This window comes from Pipra filicauda, unplaced genomic scaffold (assembly GCF_003945595.2).
Source record: "Pipra filicauda isolate LSUMZ 115617 unplaced genomic scaffold, ASM394559v2 scaffold82_size2718185_pilon, whole genome shotgun sequence".
Lineage (NCBI taxonomy): Eukaryota > Metazoa > Chordata > Aves > Passeriformes > Pipridae > Pipra > Pipra filicauda.
In genome coordinates, this window is record NW_024105009.1 from 2,298,450 (window position 1) to 2,318,144 (window position 19,695).

General features: G+C 40.2%; 1 protein-coding gene across 2 annotated transcripts; it reads left to right on the forward strand.

The window, feature by feature from the left end:
* Positions 1 to 229: 229 nt before the first annotated feature.
* Positions 230 to 19,251, forward strand: CCDC34 (coiled-coil domain containing 34). 2 transcript variants are annotated; one of them, XM_027735706.2, is made up of 6 exons: positions 230 to 477; positions 3,992 to 4,124; positions 6,595 to 6,702; positions 17,015 to 17,173; positions 17,594 to 17,735; positions 19,025 to 19,251. In XM_027735706.2, the coding sequence occupies exons 1-6, from the start codon at positions 287 to 289 to the stop codon at positions 19,237 to 19,239; spliced, it is 948 nt and encodes a 315-aa protein (XP_027591507.1). In that variant the 5' UTR covers positions 230 to 286; the 3' UTR covers positions 19,240 to 19,251. The 2 variants fall into 2 exon arrangements, with proteins under 2 accessions (XP_027591507.1, XP_027591508.1); XM_027735707.2 differs by having other exon boundaries at positions 230 to 407.
* The last annotated feature ends 444 nt before the right edge of the window (positions 19,252 to 19,695 follow it).

The window sequence follows — 19,695 nt, forward strand, 5'->3', positions numbered from 1 at the left end:
GAGGCGGGGCCGGAGGGGCACTGAGGCGGGGCCGGAGGGGCGCTGAGGCGGGGCCGGAGGGGCGCTGAGGCGGGGCCGGAGGGGCGCTGAGGCGGGGCCGGAGGGGCGCTGAGGCGGGGCCGGAGGGGCGCTGAGGCGGGGCCGGAGGGGCGCTGAGGCGGGGCCGGGCCGGGCGGGGATGCGCGTCCCGGTTGCCGGGGCGGTGGGGGCGGCGGGGCCGCGGGTGCCGCCGGGAGCGCCGGGCCCGCCGGTAACCGCCGGGCGCTCCCGCAGGGGCCGCCCCGCCATGAGCGGCGGCGACACTGCCCTCGGCCCGCCGTGCTCCCCCGGCTCCGGGGGCGAGGAGCCCCCCAGTCCCTCTGGCGGCTCCTCGCTGTGCCCCGCGTCCCGCTCCAGCTGCCCGAGCGGTGAGGAGGAGGAGGAGGAGGGGCAGGAGGAGGAAGGGGCGGCGGCCGCCCGGAGCCCGCCGGGCCATAGGTAACCCTGCGGCTGGGACCGGGCTCCGGCAGCGAGCTCAGCGCTGCCCGTGCGCGACCAGCCGGGCCCTCCGCTGGAGACCCTGGGGACAGAGGATTGTTTTACATAAATATAGAATTGTTTGCATAGATAAGCGCTTTAAGCGCTTTGTTCCGGTTTTGTTTGTTTGTTTGTTTTGGTTTTGGTTGTTGGTGTTTTTTTCTTGGGAAGTCTTCTTGGGGGGGCAGCTGAGTATTTTTTAGGGGTTTGTAAACTGTCTGCAAGCAGTTGACCCGAGCCTCGGGGTCTTTGCCAGATGAAAAGCTGCAGCCTTTCCTGTCATCCTTTTAAAAGCTCTTGGAGACCAAAGGGCTCCTCTTTGCCTAGCGTATGCAGCTGCGTCCAGAGTCAGTGTTGCCTGTATGCATTGCACAGTGCCCTCTCCTGTGGTTTAACTTTATTCCCTTTGAATAATATGCAAGCCTAGCGTATCTTCTTTTTATTTGGGATCTCACCAGCTTGACAGGAAGATAAATAATTCTTATTCTTCCCTTTAAAACAGAAGGAGGAAGAGCAGGCAGTGCCTGTCTTATTCTGTAGTACAGCCTTTGCCATGGAAACTTAACTAACTTGTGCATTAACTGGTGGTGAATGTAATTAGTAAGGCTGAACTGGGCTAAAAGTGCAGGTGGGACACGGGTTCAGGATTCCAGCCTGGTTCTCACACCTCCAAGGAGAGCAGTGGAGGAATATGAACCACACTGAACTTTGCTTACAAGCACTTCTTGAAAAAAGCACTGAGAGTTCAGGAAAAGCATGTTGAAGCGTAGTCAGAAGCTTCAGAATGAAAAAGATAGTAGCCAGCTTATGGTCCCTTTTCTTTCAGCTTTTCTGTTACCTCACCATTTACTTCTTCCCAAGAAGGAATTTGTTAACATACCTTGAAGTTCAGTAGCACTTTGTTCAAGTTACAGCATGTCCTTACAGCTTGAGATGCTCTTTGAAACAGCTTTCAGTTTTGGGGCCTGTTGCTGCAGTATTCTCTGGCAGCACTGAGGTGCAGTTGAAGATGACCTCTCTTAGGCCCTGAGTTAGCACAGCCTCGTTCAGCTGTGGGCACAGTATATACTTCCCTCACGCAGACACCACTTCTGAGTAACTGTGTTGTACTAAGTGCCTACCAAATGTTCACAGAGCAGATTCCGGGTACAGGTGCCAGGATCTCAAAAGTATAATAATAAAGAGCACTCCTTACGTAGCCACTGCCCTCTCTACGTATGCACATACTCTGAATCTTTTTGTTGTTGTTGTCCTCTTAAAACTACACAAAAATTAGCTGGAGGCAGACGTCCAATGTGGGAAACGCAATGTTTGCAGAAGAGAAAGGATGTAAACAAGGCCTTGTGAAACGGTGTTAGGCATTTTCATACTTTCATTATGGACCAGTAGTGTTGTGTTTGATGGTGTGACGTAAGTGAATATATGGCAAATGATAATCACAGCGTTTTCTGTTAATCAGACTTCACTTCTAATGCCAAATATGTCTGCCTTCTGGTACAGTCTGAGAGCTTGAGACACAATACTGGGGAGGTGTTTCTCCCAAATTCACATTGAGGTCTTCATATTGAGTGTATTTTCCTCTGTTGAAGCTTCATGCTTATTTGTCTACAATAAATCTTCAATCTATTACTGTGAATCATTTTTTTGAGAAGTTGACAGCTTGAACTTCATAATTACTGAAACACATAGCAAATGTTATTTTTCTTAAATTGTTCCTTCTCCTAGTACTTTTTCTAAGGTTGCTTTAATGTGTCAGCCTTGTTCTAGTACTAGGTGCCATGATGCAAATCACGCAAAGCAGAAGAATGCGTTGAGGAAGTATCCCTGCCCAAAATGTCAAGTCTGTACAATTTTGTGGGTTTTTTCCTGCATTTGAATGCTTAATACTTTTATCCTTATATTTAATAAACTTCCAGAGAGTTACTGTCTAACAAAATGTGTTATTATGCATTCTTAAGTTGCATCCCTTATTATGTGTACGTGTTAAATTTTTGGTCTTTGGTAACGCTGCAGCAGAATGTGTTGGACAACGCCAGGCTTGGGAGTGTTTGGCCTGTGCTGCCTCTGTCCTTGCACTGTCTGCGTGTCAGGGTGTCCCTGTCAGTTCTGTTATGCTACATGTCTGTGGCAGCACAGTGTAAGAGAGGGCTGGGGGCTGATGTGAGGAGGAACAAACCTTTTCCAGGTGAGTTTTGGCGTGAATCAGTTCCCCCGAACGTGTCACGACCTGAGCAGCGAACAGTCGTGTTAGCACAAACACACCTGGGTAAAACAACAGAGAAGAGCAGGACAAAACTCCTTGGCATTGACATCGCCCCCAAATGCTTCCTGTCACAGAAATATATTCTAAAGATGACTGGGACAGAAAATGTTTTGCAACATAGTGTTGGAGTGTTGCTGTTTCCTGTGAATATGTTACACTTTCATATTGATAAAACCCAGATATATTATGTTTAAAATATTTATGTCTGGGGCCATTAGCATAATGGATCCTACTTTTGTAGCTTAAATTCAGCAAACACTTCACTGTTGTGAAGTAAATATATAGGTAGGTATTTCCAGAGCCCGTACATCTGTGTAAAATACTAAAGTGGAGTCTTGTTTCACTGTTTGTTATTAAGAAGAAATTCTGTGTCAGATAGAAGAAATCTTTTAAAGAAATCTTTCGGTATGTTTTCAATTTTTGTTGACTTAGAGCCTAATATACTGTCTTACTTAAGAAATAGTATGTGTATAGAATATTATAAAAGACATTTCTGACCTGGGGCTAGGACTGCTTCATTATTCATGAGTAAAGAAGTTATAAGTGAGTTATGTAAGGTATTCTCTTAAAAGTCTAATAGAACCTTGTATAATACCATCAAGTGTTGTATGCTTTCTGCAGTTCTTAAGCACGTTTCCTGTGAAAGCTTTTTAAGGTGGAAGACTTCACCTCTTCGAGTGAACGGATTCATAATGCTGAGGTGGCTTGATATCATGAATCCACTTCGATGGTACTTGAAAGAGGAAGAAATATTCTTGCTCTTTCTTTGCTTGTGCTAAAGGCCACTTGATACATGAGGCCTCTCTGTGGGCAAGGACAGGATGTTAATTTTAATCTGCTTTTCCTTGTTTTCCATGTGTGAGAAGGAAGGTGACGCTGATGTTACTGGTGTTCTGTTTGTTTAGGTTCTAAAAGGTAACAATTAGATCTGTTCCACAGTTTGGAGCGGGGGAGGACGGGGGTGTGCCGGGGTGGGGAAATCACTAACAAGCTAGAATTTAACGAGTAGAATGTAGAATATAAGGGGGATGGTCAGAGGTGCACTATAAATGCCATTTATCAGTTAAGGAGGTTACTGAGCAAGTAGAAAAATGATGTCATTGTTGTCACATTATGCCATAAAAGTAAGTTTTCAAGACAGTAGCACTGCTTAACCTTTCAATCCAATACATTACAGATAATATTCCCTTACGTTTCTCATTTTTAATTCAGGAAGGCTGAAGACTCTGAAATAGTAGGAGGGACAAAAGAGTCACCTTTGAAAGATAATCTTTCGCCATGGGAAGAGTGGTTCATTGGCAAAGAGAAGGAACTGCGTGCCCGCTTCCAGGCTAGAGCTGAAGAGGTGAATACATCCGACTGGCTTGATGTTAAATCTAATAGAAGACAGGAAACACCAGGATTTTTTTTTCCTTTGTGGAAACATGAGTAGTGTTGTCCACTTTTTTTTAGCGTCTTAGGTCTGCACTATGTTTGCGTTTGACAGTGCTGGCATGATTCGTGTTATGTGCATTCCCCTTTGCTAAATGTTATGCTTCATTGAAGTGGTGCTGTATAATATTTTGCTTGTCCAACTGTCAGGTAATGGTTCAAGTTTAAAAGATTAAAACATAGTTATATAATTGGTACCTCGATTTTTCATCTCGGGTACATACACCTGCACAGAGGTAGTAAAACACAGCAGGGTGTGTGCTGGCTGTAAGTATGCCAAGCTCCTTGGTTAGATTTGAGGCACAGTATTGTTACCCACCTAGCATGTAATTTTACAGCTGTTTGGTGTCCCTTCCCAGGATAGGGTTCCCTGTTACAGCATTTTTTCCCCCTCATTCTGTCTTTTGCCCCCTTGCAAATGAACAGTTCTTGAATACCGGGGCTGGGGCACAATTAAGTGAGAGCACTATATCTTTTCTTGATTAATATGTTTGTAGTTGCAGTTGATTAAATGATACTGGTGTTGAAAATCAAACTGGAAGTATTGGATAGTGATTAGAACAATCACATCAAAGTTAGATAATTTCTCACTTTAGTTACTGATTTACTGTTTGACCTTGAACAGTGCCCTAGCTCTTCTGTGATTATCTGTAAAAGTGCATATAGCATACAACTGTTTTATGTGGGCTACCTCATGTTATTTATAAAACACCTACTGATGGAAGGTTCTGGAACAGTCTTTTAGAGGTCAGCAGAACACCAAAGTAGTTCCTTAAGCTTGAGGAATATGTTCTGATCCGTTAATATCCACCCAATGTTTCCTGACTTCCCCTTTATATTCTAATTTGGTAATTGTCTTTCCCTATTTTGATTTTTAGGTACAAAAAACGAGCCAAAGCAATTTTAGGCATTATGTAGAAAATGTGGTTTGTGTATGGATCTCTCATGTGGTCTTGATGAGGAACCAAAACAATTTATTCTTGAGTATCACACAATAACATTTACACCATACTAAACGTAATCTAGCAGATGTCTCTCTACTATGTATTGAGAGGAATTATGGGACAAACATTACTTAAAGCCATGTAGAAAATGACTGTATAGGTAAGAGTTTTATTTTTAATTTGTAAGATTTTGAAAACATTAGGTATTAAACTGCAACATAGGCAGCACAAAAAGCTTATATTTGGGGGAAAAAATACAATCAGCATTTTTGTAAGATGCCAGAAGACAATGAAGTATATGATGATAGTGATATAAAAATTTATTACTACATCTGCATATAAAAAGTACTCTAAAGTGATATCATAAGAAACAACTGTGAAGTCCCAGATCTTTTGCTGGCAGCAGCAAGAAGTCTGTCCTGATTGTCAAAAATGTAGATAAACATTTGGAGTAGATAGTGGATTGGGTCTTCTAAAGTAATTATAGTGCCATCAGCTTTTACAGAAACCAGGATCCCTGCAACACAGATGTCTCAGAACTCAAAGGAGTGGTACTTGCTGTAACTTTGCCTCAATACAGCGACAACTGTATTTTCACACTATCTATTGTGGGTATTTGAGCTTTCTGTAGGCTCCTCTTGATGTCCTGCTAAACTGAATTCAATTCATAAGATAAAAGGGTTCTCTCTGAGACTGGCTGCAGTGTAGGAACCATAAAGTCAGTTTTGTGGAAATGATTCCATCTGTCTATGTTTGAAGGTATGAATTTTCATTGAAAAAGAGCACTTTGTGCTAATGCTCCTGTTGGAGAAGCCAGACTTCTCAAACTGTATTCTTAGTCATGTCTTTCCTTTATCAGTTAACTTCACTGGGGATACATAAGTGATTGCATATACACTGTATGTCATATAAAGATATTTGGGAATTTCTTCTCTCATCTTCAAAATAAAGCTCCTGTTTCAAAGTTTTCTAAAATCTGCAATAATTTTGGTTTTAATGAGCTTTGGGTTAAGCCTAGGTTCCTGTAGCTCTGGTACTAAAACTCACCAGTGAGTAATATTTCACTTAGCTTTTGATACCATCCACAATGCAGAGCATTACACAATGTAAATTTTAAGTGTTGTAGAAAAGTACTGCTGCAGATTAAGATTCTGCTGACTGAAAAGGCGTTTCAATAAGCTGAGGAGTGATTTGTTCCATTGATTTGCTTCCAAAGCTTAATTAAAATATGTATTTCCAGTTAATACTCTAAAAATTATACATTTCCACTGAATGTATTTCATAATATTTCTGTGTTGACTGTCATTTGTCTTTTCCAAAGTCTTAATGAAGGAAAAATACCAAAACCTAATGCTTACATTGTTTAAACTGCAACACTATTTCCAGTGTTGGTGTAGATGGTCACCACAGATTTAAGAGGTATACTTTTTCTTTAATTAGGTAATGAATATACAGCTTGAGAAGATGAAGCAAAAGCAAGAACGTGAAAGGAGGAAAAGGATAGCTGAAGAGAAACACAAGGAATGGGTCCAAAAAAAGAGAGAAGAGGTAAACATTGCTTTGGCTGCAAATATTCTAGTACATGCCATGTTTGAGTAAATCTATGTAAAATTTACTCAGTCTGTTTGGGCACCCATGTTTAAAGTTTGCTGAGTGAATGGCTGCTTTAACTGAAAATTATAAAACAGTTAAACATTTTTCCAAGACTGATCTGTTTTCTTCCTTAAGGTGTTAAGGGATTTGTTTTCTGAGTAGTCAGGTAACTGACAACTGGCCTACATCTTGTGCAGTGGCCTTCTGCTGGTTATAGCTGTGGTTCTGGTCTTCAGTGTACCCAACTCTTTCAGACTTCCTAGGTTCAGTGCCCAGGCATTTTGGGTAAAGTGTACACCCTGACTGTGTGCAATGTCTTGTACAGCAAGCAGAGACAGAAGAAGGATTTAGTGAAGTACTGTTGTGGACAGGCAAATAGTATGGTAAAGTTTAGAGGGATAATTGAGGTTTGGGGCCAGATTCAGGAAATTCTCAGTAGACCACAGTTAGCAACTGGGAATTCCTTCATACAAAAAGTAATTTCTGAGTGGGATCAAAACATTTTTTTAAGTTTTTTAAGAGAGGAGTGCCTTAGTCGAGGATCAGAAGCAGACAGAATCTTGGTCTCAGTGGGGCTCTTTACAACTCTGTGTCACATGATGTGAGCATATGCACTGGGTGACAAAAATGGGAATGCTTGGGAGACTTGGGCATGTTCAGCCCCTGGTAGTTCATGGGCATATGCATTCATTGTCTAATGGTCTGGAGCACAACCAATTGTTCACTGTTCTGTACTTCTGGTTCTGAATAAAATCAAATGAAAAGTGGTTAAAAATATCATAACGGCATCTAGCTGGGCTAGATATCCAGACCTTACAGAATCACAGAATATGCCAAGCTGGAAGGGACCCACAAGGATCATGGAGTCCAACCCCTGGCCCTGCAGAGGACCACCCCCAAGAGTTGCACCTTGTGCCTGAGAGTATAATCCAAACACTTCTTGAACTCTGTCAGGCTTGGTGCTGTAACCACTGCCCTGGGGAGCCTGTTCAGTGCCCAGCCACCCTCTGAGTGAAGAGCCTTTTCCTGATATCCAACCTAATCCTCCCCTGACACAACTTCAGGGTCCTGTCACTGGTCACCACAGAGATCAATGTCTGCCCCTCCTCTTCCCCTCAGGAAACTGTAGACTGCAGTGAGGTTTCCCCCTCAGTCTCCTCCAGGCTGAACACACCAAGTGCCCTCAGCTGCTCCTCACACGGCTTCCCCTCAAGGCCCTTCACCATCCTCATTGCCCTCCTTTGGATGCTCTCTAACAGCTTAATATCTTCCTTGTATTGCAGACACCAAAACTGCCACAATATTCAAGGTGAGGCCGCCCCAGGTCAGAGCAGAGCAGGACAATCCCCTCCCTCAACCGCCTGGTGATGCTTTGCCTGATGTCCCCCAGGACACGGTTGGCCCTCCTGGCTGCCAGGGCACTGCTGGCTCATCTTCAACTTGCCTTTGACCAGGACCCCCAGGTCCCTTTCCAGCACTGCTTTCCAGCATCTCATTCCCCAGTCTGTCTGTACATTTGGGGTTGCCCCATCCCAGGTGCAGAATCCAGCACTTTCCCTTGTTGAACTTCACACAGTTGGTGATTGCCCAGCCCTCTCATTTGTCCAGGTCTCTCTGAGGGCCTCTCTGCCTGCCAGGGAGTCAACAGCTCCTCCCAGTTCTGTGTCATGTGCAAACTTGCTCAGTGTCCCTTCCAGTCCTGCATCCAAGTCATTTATGAGGATGTTGAGGAGCTCAGGGCCTGAGATGGAGCCCTGCAGAACCCCACTAGTGACAGGTCACCAGTCTGATGTTGCCCCAGTCACTGTTACCCTCTGTGCTCGACCCGTGAGCCAATTGCTCCCCCACCCCCTGATGTGTTTATCCAGCTGTGAGCTGGACATTTTGTCCAGAAGGATCCTGAAAGCTTTGCTGAAATCCAAAAAGATTCCATCAACTGGCTTCCCTTGATCAACTAGTTGGGTTACCCAGGTTTGATAAGCAGGACTTTCCTCTCATGCATTTGTCTTCTTCCTTTCATAAGTCTCTCTTCAGATTCAACCTAGAATGACTAGAATAACCTATGTTTGGATCTAATCTAATTAGTCTTAGTCTTAATGCTGACTGGATTATTGGCATAAACCCGTTGCAGAATCTATCCTGCTCTGATCATTTATTATGCTTCAGGAATGATCCTTCCTAATTAAAGTACACAGCAAAAAGTGAAAGATTTATTACTCAGCACAAACAATGCCATTTTCCTCTTCTAAAATGAAAATTAAATTATAGGTGTCTGTAACTGTTCATTGTCTGCCTGTTAAAATAGTTCCCAGTTCAAAACTGGAAGTTCTCATTCTGTCTCCTCCCCACTGCCCCCACCCCCTCCTTCAACTTCTGTGGACTTCTACTTTTTTGGGGCCTCCGTGGACCTTCATCTTTGTGGATTTACTGACTAACATCTTCTATTGTCAGTGGGAATAGGAGGACTTTTTTTATGGTAATCACATCAGCCCAGAGGACAACAAAAACCCAGTTGTGTCTAGACTTTATCATATTATATTTTGGAAGCATAAGGTCATCCTTAGAGCGTGTCCCAAGCTTTTACCAAAAGTAATCTGCTTTTCATTTAAATTGGGTGATTCATTGCCTCGTCTTTTCTGTAAACCACACCCAAATGAAGAACAAACTGAACTTAAAAGCTTAGCTGTCTTTAGGATATTAATATTTGAGCTGCATAGATCTTAGCACTTCAAGTTTCCACAAGAGTATTTGTGGATCTGGTCACAGACCAAAGGATAAATATGTCAATTCAGTGACTATGAAGGTGTTTAAAATTGCATCAAGATTTCACCTGTAGTTTAAGGTTAGAGTCATGAACGCTGACAGTTGCTGTAATTTTCTTAGGGGCTGTTTATGCATCTACTATTTGGAAAACTCACTTCATTTCCTCATGGAAGTCTCAAAAGGTGCTTCTTGAGGCAAAACTTGCAGTATTCTTTACTGAAATGTGCATTAAGCACTCACCTTTTTCATATTCAACTATTGATTCTGAGCCCCTGTGTGTAGACTGCAGAAAAAGCTTTATTTGGCAAGGGGCAGTACTTTCAGGGATGTTATCTCTGTGATCTCCACAAGTCTGTATCCTTTTCCAGGGCTCAGTACTGTACTGATGAAGGAAGCAAGGCATGGTTGAGCGTACCTGATACTTTTTCCTTCATCTTGAGCATCCAGCACAAGGAGACACTGCTGGAATAGTCTTTATACCGTGAATGTGAGAGAATTTATGTCAGAAGTAAAATGTTTGTATATGCATAAAAGAATTCTGCCATTTTTCTGTATGTCAAGCCAGTTTTCTTGCATTTTGTCGCATGGCAACGTCAGTTGTGATGCTCTTACTGTTAAATATACTCCTCATATAGTCAGGTTAGGAAGTAAAGCATTGTGAATGCATAAACTGTGAAGAGTCTGTAAACTGCCATGACTGTTTAATTATTTAGAACATTGTCATAGCAGTCAGAACCTCTTATGAATTAATGCTGAACAAAATATTAGGATTAAAGGTCAGGCCTGATGACAACAGAGTTTTGATTAAATATTAAAAAAATTAACACTGCTACAGTGCACTCCACCCTCTACGCTCTAATTTGGTATCTTCCAATCATATTTAGTTCACCTTTACTGACTCTGCAAAGCTACTTCCTTCTTAGAATGCCAATAGAATATGAACTTAGAAATATCTGGAGTATTCAATTCATATATGTACATGTCTTTTCACTTAAATATTTATATATTGTTGTGGGTTAGCCCCAGCAGGCAGCTGAGATCCCACACAGCCACTTGCTCATCCCCCCACTGTGGGAGGGGGAGAGAGTCAGGAGGGTAAAAGTGAGAAAACTTGTGAGCTGAGATAAAGACAGTATAGTAGGTAAAACAAAACAAGGAATTCATCCCCCACTTCCCATGGGCAGGCAGGTGTTCAGCCATCCCCAGGAAAGCGGGGTGGCTTGGGAAGACAAATGCCCTAACTCCTAATGTCCCTCCCTTTCCTCTTCTCTCCAGCTTTTGTAGCTGAGCACAGCTACAAAATACAGAAAGTATTAGAAATGCATCCCAAAATAGCTAACTCTGAAACTCACGTTGTTAACATCCTTGTATTTAGTCTTTGCATGTAATTCTTTGTGTTATATCAACATGATATTTAGCAAAGTTGTAAGAGCATGAGTAGTGAATTTACACATTTTTAACTGGAAAAACTAATTAATACCAATGTGAATTTGACTGTAGCATTTCTAATACTTTCTGCATTGCAGAACAGAGAATAAGGCATCACTTGTTTTTTCAGCATATATGAACAAAGCAGGCATTAGTCATAAAATGTGAATGTTCAACTTTTTTTTCTTCTTTTTTTTTCAGTAAGACCCCTTTACTCACTGAAAAATATAATTTTAATGGAAACTAGGTACAGGATGGGAAAATTCTGTTTCAACGCCTTTTCACTGAAAATTTTGGTCTCACAATTTACTGTGCCCTTGGCTGATAGTCTTTCTGGGAAGCAGAGAGCAGTAAGAAGTATGAAGGCCTGGAACCAGCACAGTATATAGCAATGAATGAGAGTGTTCCTGGAGCAGACTTCCCTTCCTTGGTGTGCTGTGTGATTCCTCCCAGAAGAGACACCGAGATTCCAACTCTTACTCCAGAGACTTTCTGTTTAATGTGTGCTTTATCTCAACATTGGTAATGAAGAGCACAGATTGTTCAACAGCTTGAGCATGACTTTCAGGTTCAAAAGCCATGCTCGCTCATGCTCTCTTTCATCCAATGAGTTGTTAATTATCTTATGAGGAGTGGGACCCTTTCAGCAGAAGGGGTGAAGAATCCTGTCTTCCCAGCCTGCAGTCTGATAGGTGGAGACTTCTCCTCTCAGTGGGACATGTTAACTGGAATGCCCTCAGGGAGAAAAGTAGTGAAATCCAGATCTTCCCTGTCCCAGGTTAACGTTCTAACAGCTGAACTACTGTTCTGAGTCGAAGCAGTGGTTGCTAATACAGACCCTGATGTACTATGGCTTTCCCTGACAGTTTAGGCTTGAAAGAGATACTAAGATATCTGCTTTTTTCAAGACTGAACCCTTTCAAGAAGTGTGTTTATGAGGGCATCTTCTAGCAGAAATGCTTTCCAATATTGAGAACCAACTGCATTTAACAGTTAAAATTTTCTGTTTGCATAAAAGTCTATGTATCTAAATTTTTTGTGACTCTGGGATAAATTTGTTTAGGATATTTTTCTGCATATTGTGGATCTTTCACTCTCTGAACCTGGAGTGTCTTTACACAAAACCATTCTGTGACATCATGCCTAACCAGTGCCATAGTTATTATTTTAGGTTGTACCTGAATCTTAATTACCTTTAGATTTCTGTAAGTAGAATGAACTAATTTCTCGTGGTTAGTGTTAGAATGAGTTTTAGATAGAGCTGTGGAGGAGGAATTCAGGGTGACAGATGAATAAAATATGAGTGCTCATGTATTTCAGCAGCATTTGTGGACTCTGCATTCTTCTGAAGACCCTGAGAGTGTTCCAGGGACCAAGTACATTAAAACTTCCTGCTTGTCACATACATTGAGTACCCACATGAAATGAGCATGGCTGGGGAGAAAGATCCAATAATTCTCCAGTTCCTAGACTGCGGTGGGGTCTGCACTGACTTTATGTGAACTTGAGCAGTAAATCGTTGTAAACCTGCCTATCTGGAGACAACTGCAGCTCAGTGTTGTTTCACTGACCTCTTCTCTAGCCTCTTGTTCTTTACACCTGCCAGTTCAGGAGAGATTAAAGAGGTACTTCTGTGGGCTGGTTTGGTGACCAAATTGTGTTACAGGGCAAAATGCAAAAGATAATTACAATTGTCTGAACAACCCAGAATTCCAAGATTGCTAAATGTGGTTGATGTTCAGGATTAGTATGAGGATAAACAAGGAAATTTGGGTGTATATTCTGATGTTGGCAATGTGGACTTTTCCTATATTTTGCCATCAGTCAGCATTAAATCATGCTAGAATATGGTAGCTAAGATGTCAGGGCAAACAGCTGTGAAATAGAACCATTATCTGTGAGAAGAAAAATGTTGTCACATTCTGCAGACATATAGTGGAAAAGGATTGCTGTGAGAAGTGTCTTAAAAATATCAGTCACAACATTAATTTCTGGAAATGTTTCTACTCAGTGTCAATCTACATAGAAAACGCAGAACAGAAGCATCTCTGCGCTTCACCCTCTCCAGCCTCTCATTTAAGCATTGATGTGAAAATACAGAAGTATATATTTTATTAGTTTTCTTCCAGTTGGATATAGTGCCTCCAATTCTAAGGCAATTAGGCTTTTTTTCCTGCATGGAAAATGATTTAACATTTCTGCCTTCTGTCAAGAAGGAAGCGGGGTGCTTCTTCAAATTTTAAAATCCTGTGACCGCTCACCACATACGTGTAGGTCTGATTTTTCTTGAAAAGTTAGTAGTTAATCCTGACTCAGTGAGACTGCGTCACCAGCACTGCTTTGTGGGACAGAATGATTTGGTTTGGGTGGGGGATTTCCAAGTACAGACCTAGCCCAGCCTTCATTAGGTTCTGAGGCTTGATAGGATCACAGCCCAGAGCAGTGAACCCTCAGGGTAGATTTGTATCCTCTCCTTAATTACGTGCTTGGGTAGGGTGGCAGGAGAACAAGCCTTTCTTGCAATGGGTAATTGGATGTTTTACAATCAATACCTTAGTTTATGTAATACCTCTAATCATACTTTAATGTATGTAAGTTTACTAGTGGTTTAGCGAATGGATCATGTCTGTTTTGAACACAAGATCAAAGAGAATTTTTAAAACCCAATCTGACAACACCAAGCATAAACAAGTGGTTTCTCCCTCCCATATATACATGGAAGGAAAGTACAAGAAGGATTGAAGAACATGTACATTAATATGCACATTCATAGCATTTTTGGTAGACCTGTATAAGGGAAAGTAATGAGTAAGGGGGGGAAGCTGGGAAGGCCAGGGTGACAGGAGTTTGACATGAAACAGGTTCCTAAAGCAGCTGGGAATGTGGTGTACACTAAGTTTGTGAAGGAAAAGCTGTTCTGATTGTGAGAGAAAGAGGAAGCGTTTCTGATTTGTCTGCAGAATAATTTCTAGGCAGCTGCAAAGTCTGCAGTTCTGCAGGGAGTCTCCCCTTCTTAACGATGTCTCACTGGAAGTAAAACTTAGCAATTGTTGTGGCTTTCATGGTAGTGTGAATGGCATATTATTGTTTACATAGGACCTAATTTAACTTTGGGTTGGCCTAGATACTAGCTAAACTCATCTGAAGTATTGTGATTAAAGATACATAATTTCAGAAGCTTCCCTGCATTTCATTTGGAGCATTTAGAAAGATTTTAGGTCTATTTGCTGCTTATAATAGTTTTCCATTATTGAACAATTCCCCTAGGTATGGAAGGGGCCCAATTTTTTCAGTTTTGTCCTGTATTTGTTTTCATGCCTTTTATATGCCAAGACTTTAGCTAAAGACTGTAGTTTTGGAAGATCCTTAGTTTTGTAACCCACATTCATGTACATCAGAGGTAAGTCAGCAAACAACAAAATATGTGAAGTCTTTGTAAGGCACCTTCACCAATAGTTTGACTCACTGATTTAACCTTTATCTCTCATCTATGTTAATGCTTCTTTTGTGTCACAGACTGCCACTGTCTTGAAACAGGAGTTGTTGAGAGGTGCATGTGGGGAATATTTGTAATGGAGAGACAGAGAAACAGCTCCGGATAAATGAGATTAGGATGAATTTTAGATGATGGAGGAAGAGTTTAGACAATGGATTATTTGCTTTTTTCAGGAAGGTGATACTTAGAATGCATAATTTGTCAAAAATACATTAATTTTCCTCTTCAACATTTTTAAGTATGGAAACATTTGTTTCATGTTAAGAAAGATCTTATTTCCATTCTCTACTAGTACAAAAACATTTCAGAATCTCAACTTTTTTTTTTTCCAAAATGAAATTCTTTTTTTCATTGGTCTTAGTATTAGTAAAAGTATTAGTAAATAATTTTATTACATGTACAGGCCTCAGTGCTGCGAAATCATATTAATAAGACTTCAATTACATCGTAATTCTATGGAGTTTTGCATTCCAGAATGTACCCTGACATTGGAGTGTATTCATATTGGACCACTTTCCCTACACTACAGCACAGATTCAGCTGATATTTGCTAGACTGTATTAGAAGTGAAATGGAAACAAACACAAGAGAGACCAAACAACAACAAAACAAAACAAAACAAATCCAAACAAAAAAAAAAGGAGAAAACAGAGTTATTAGCTAATTGTAATAGTTTTGTGAAATTGTGAGCAGTATGTACATTAAATAAATCTTTGTTGTCAAATAAGACTATTTGACAAGAGTATACCAAAACAGTAGTACTGAAAGTATCATTCTGATTTAGGTGAAGAAACATCCACCTCAGAGATTATAGCAGAATTAATAAAGTACAGCTTCTAAGAGGGGGGAGGGGAAATAGTTTAGCTGCTGGTTGATAAAATTGTAGTAATGCTTCTTGTGTTGGCAAACACAGAACAAGACACACTAACTCAAGCAGCTCTGTAAATTGGTTTCTTTTCTGGTAGAAATGAGGTAGTGTCTTGCAGGGCAACATAAGCTGAAGTTTTTATTCTGTATGAAGCCACTTTATTGGGTTGCTGGTAAGTTTGGTGTGGGGGACAAGCACTGAACCATCAGATATCCTGTTTAGACCTGACTGAGGGAATCATGCTGGTACCCAGCTCCAGTATTATGGCTTCTGCTTCATTATGCATAATTGGATTTTGCAGAAAGGCAGTAAGTCTGGGGGGAAAGATGGGGGAGGGAGACATGGGGAGAGCTCTAGTTTCTGCCTTCTTGTGCTTATAATGGGAAAAATGGTGATATATAATGGTAAAATGGGAATGGGGGTATATTTCTGGTTTTCTTGTGAATGTGTTTTTCCTCTATTTCATTTATTTATTATACTTTGCAGCTGTAGTTCTAGGCATTTGACACCCATTCTGCCAACTATAGCAATTTTGAGTCAAAGTTTCTGCTGAACTACACATCTCCTTTGTTCCAGAAGAGTACGCAGGGAAGCATACAAGTAAAAGGTTTCTTAGAAGAAAAACAACATTTTTTTTTTCAGCAGCTCTTTTCTATAAAGATGAAACTGCTCTTAAGTCTTCTGCCTCTCCTCCAAGTCACATACACAGCTTGTCTGGTAGATTTTTGCTTCTACACGTGTATGCAGCTGCTTCAGAGCTAAGCGAGCTAAGCAGGAGTAGTATGGAATCGATAGAATTCCAGACATTTCATAAAGGTTACAGAGAATGGAAGGAAGAGCTGTTGTTACTCTTCAAATGGAAATACCTCCCTCTCCAGATCAAGACCAGACCATCAGCACGTGGTTGTTTGCTTAGAGCAAGGTCCCCAAAACGTTGGGTCCCGTTGGGTACACACACACTGAACAGAAGCAGAGGTGAATGACACCTCTGTATGTTCTGTCTCCCAAATCATGCAGGTCAGGTAGCAATTGCACTTCTCACTCAGTTACCACTCTTTTCCTACCCTAGAACGTGTTTTCTCGTTTTCCCTTTGATAATTTTGAGAGGAGAAACACGTGGATGGATTCAGTGAAGCAGTCCCTATGTGAATGAACTAAAGAATATAAAAAATTTAGAGACTTCCACAGGACATGAACTGGATTTTCATGTGAACTTTTTATTTTCCTATCAATTTATGCTCAAGGGTGCTGAACAATCTGCATATCTCAATGACTTAGGAGGGGACAGTTTGCCTGTCTTCCATTTGGAACTGTAGTTTGCTCTAGATTTCACTGACAAGTGGAACTAACACACCACTGTTGAGAATTGAAACATATATTTCTTTCCCAGAAATACTGAGAAGTGTCTGAAGTGTTTTAACAAATGTCTGAAGAGATAAAACAGAATAGTAAACATAATAGTATAAGGAGACCTGAAAGTAAAATTTTTGTCATCTTTTTCTGACAGGTTTATGTGTCTAAAACTATTTTATCCGGAACCTAAAGATGAATAGGTTCTGTCTTCAAAGAGGTTACAATGTTACATATTTTTTCAGATTCATGATAATTTTATTTGTAATTATGTAGTAAAATTAACTGTATTCCTCAGAAGAATTGCTCATGGAGGTATACTGAAAAGTTTGTATTCTGTTCCTTTGGTGTGTTTCACATAGGAAAGAAGAGAAAAGAAACGAAAGCTGAGCAAAGAAATGGCAGAAAAAGCCACAAGGGAACTAGAAAAAATGCAGTTACAAGAAAAGGCTGAGGTAAAGTATAAAGAATGGTTAAAGAAGAAGAGAGCTGAAGAGGCTGAAAAGAAGAAAAAAGAGAAGGTATTAATGAACTGATCATTTATTTAGATTAAGTTACTTAATCTGAAACCTATATTAAATATGTTGATATCAAATGCCAGTGTTGTACATGAAAAATAAACTTTTCAAAGTTGCAATGTTAGTGCATTGAAGACATTGTGGTGTGTTCAGCAAAGCAAGATACACATTAATGCATTTTTTTATAACCTTTGAGCTTTTTTGTCAGAAACAGTGGAGTAAACATGGAGGTTGGGTTTTTTGAAATTTTTTTTCAGACTGAAAAGATTGCATCCTTTCTATCATTGGGGAAATTGTGTTTGTAGTTGAAGACCTTTAAAATATATTCAGCAGCCTGAAAATCTGCAAAAAAATTGTTTACCATTTTGTGTATATTGTACAAAGCTTTGTCTATAAGTATCTTAGATTTTCTTTTATTTATAGGAAAAAGAAAAAGAACGGGAAGCTGAGCTACAGGAGAAGAAAACAAGATCAGAGAAAATCTTTAAGGAATGGCTACAAAATGCTAGAAATAAACCACGCCCTGTTTTAAATGATCATGGTTGCCCACATGGGAAGCCCAGAGGTTTGTACTTCTAGGACACAAATATGTAGTGACTTAGATTTGTGGTTCCTTCCCTCTAATATTTTCATGCAAAATGAAGCCTGTTTGAGATACTTGTCCAGTATCTAATTTTGGCACATAGGGATGACTACCTCATATGGTATAACTCAGAGAAATACACTCTGAGACCTTTTGTGCACTTTTCTTAGCTTTTTTACCAGGCACAGGAATCACCAGAGCCAATCCCTGGTTCCTGTGAAGCAAATCAGTTATGTTATCATCCTGGTAAAGGTGATGTTCGTGCCACAGAAGGCGTGTGCCAGCTTAGCACACAGGAATCCCCCTTAGGAAAGAGGTGGGGTTGTGAGGCACAAGAAGACTGACAGAAGACCTGTCTGTGAAAAGAGACATGGGAATCAACCTATTGTGAGCTACAGTTTCCTTTCCATTTTGCTTTTCCCTTGCATTGCACCTCCTTGGCCTCTGTAATCCTGTTCCTTTTTTTTTTTGAAAGCCAAGTGTGAAAGAGAATGCTGTTAATAGTGTGGTGTTTTACAAGTCTCACTATTTTTGGTGGCCTCTGTCATCCCACATGGTACAAAAGCAGAAGAGCAGCAAGAAGTGGTATTGCATTACATGTTTGAGTGCTTTATTATATTTTAATTTATTTTTTCTTTAAAAATAGATAAATATGCTATTTCCTTTTTTTTTCTTGTTTGTACAATTAAAATACTTACCTTTATTTGAATTCAAAACAGAAATAGTGTTGGGACCAAAATTCTGAATGTTTAAACATGTATAAAGCCAGTGAACAACCTTTACTCTTTTGCATACATTTATTTATAGATAGTGATACACTTTGCCTTCATGTTTTGTTTTGGACCTTCATTACTTACTGACAACTGCCATCATTTATTGAAATGATTTTTGAAAAATATTTCTCTACTCACTTGTGTTCATGCAACAGAATATATCACAGACTTTGAAGTGTATCCATCATGTGGTTGGGTAAACAAAGTAGCCAATTCATAGACATTTACAGCTTTTAAGTATGCCAATGACTGAGCATTCAACTTGCTTATTATTTTAGTAAACATGAGCAGTACACCAGTTATTGGTAAAAAAAAAAGGTGGAGTATTTATTATCTTGAATAATTTAAATTATGTGATGTGCCTGTGCTGTCTTTCTCTGAAGATGCTGTTGTGTCTTTGTTAATCCAGATGAATATTATAACTTGCTTGTTTATTATTATAAAAGCTTGCAGTGTAAATATTCATTTTTAGTTATGTGTATTTTCTAAATGTTTTAGGGATTGGTGACAGAAATTCATATCCAGCCCCAGCATATTGTAACCCCATTCCTTGGAAACCAATCCATGTTCCTCCCCCAAAGGAAGACGGTGTCCTTACCATGAAGAAGAATAAGAGACCTGTATCTTGTCAGCCACATGCATCTGCACCTATGGTAGTTTCTAAGCCCAGGAGCAACCCTGGTATTGGATCCTTGTGCAGAAAGAAGTCATAGTTCAGAAAAAAAGTGTTCTTATGATCTGGAGCAAACTGAGCCATACGTGTGAAATTCTATGTAGACATATGTCCAAAGCAGATTGCTTTGTGCTTTTTTTTTTTTTTTTTTTTTTTTTTCATTTTTGTGAATAGGTTTCAGCTAACTGACCAATCAGGTTTTTTATGTTTTTTTCTTTCTATGTTACATTTTTAAAAAAAAAAAAAAAAGGGAAAAGAAAAAGTCATCTTTAATCAATTGTAACGGGACTGTACTTAATACCAATAAAATACACAGGATTGTTTCTTCCTTTCCTCTCTTGTTGTTGAAGGAGTTCTTCTGTGTATGTGATTATTCTTTTGGGCAGCAGTATAACTGGGTTATTTTAAAGATGCTAATTATAGCTGATTTTAAAACAGTTTTTGGCTTAATGCAGAAGGAATTCAAGGCCTGCGTGCAGTTTCAGGGTTTATGGGT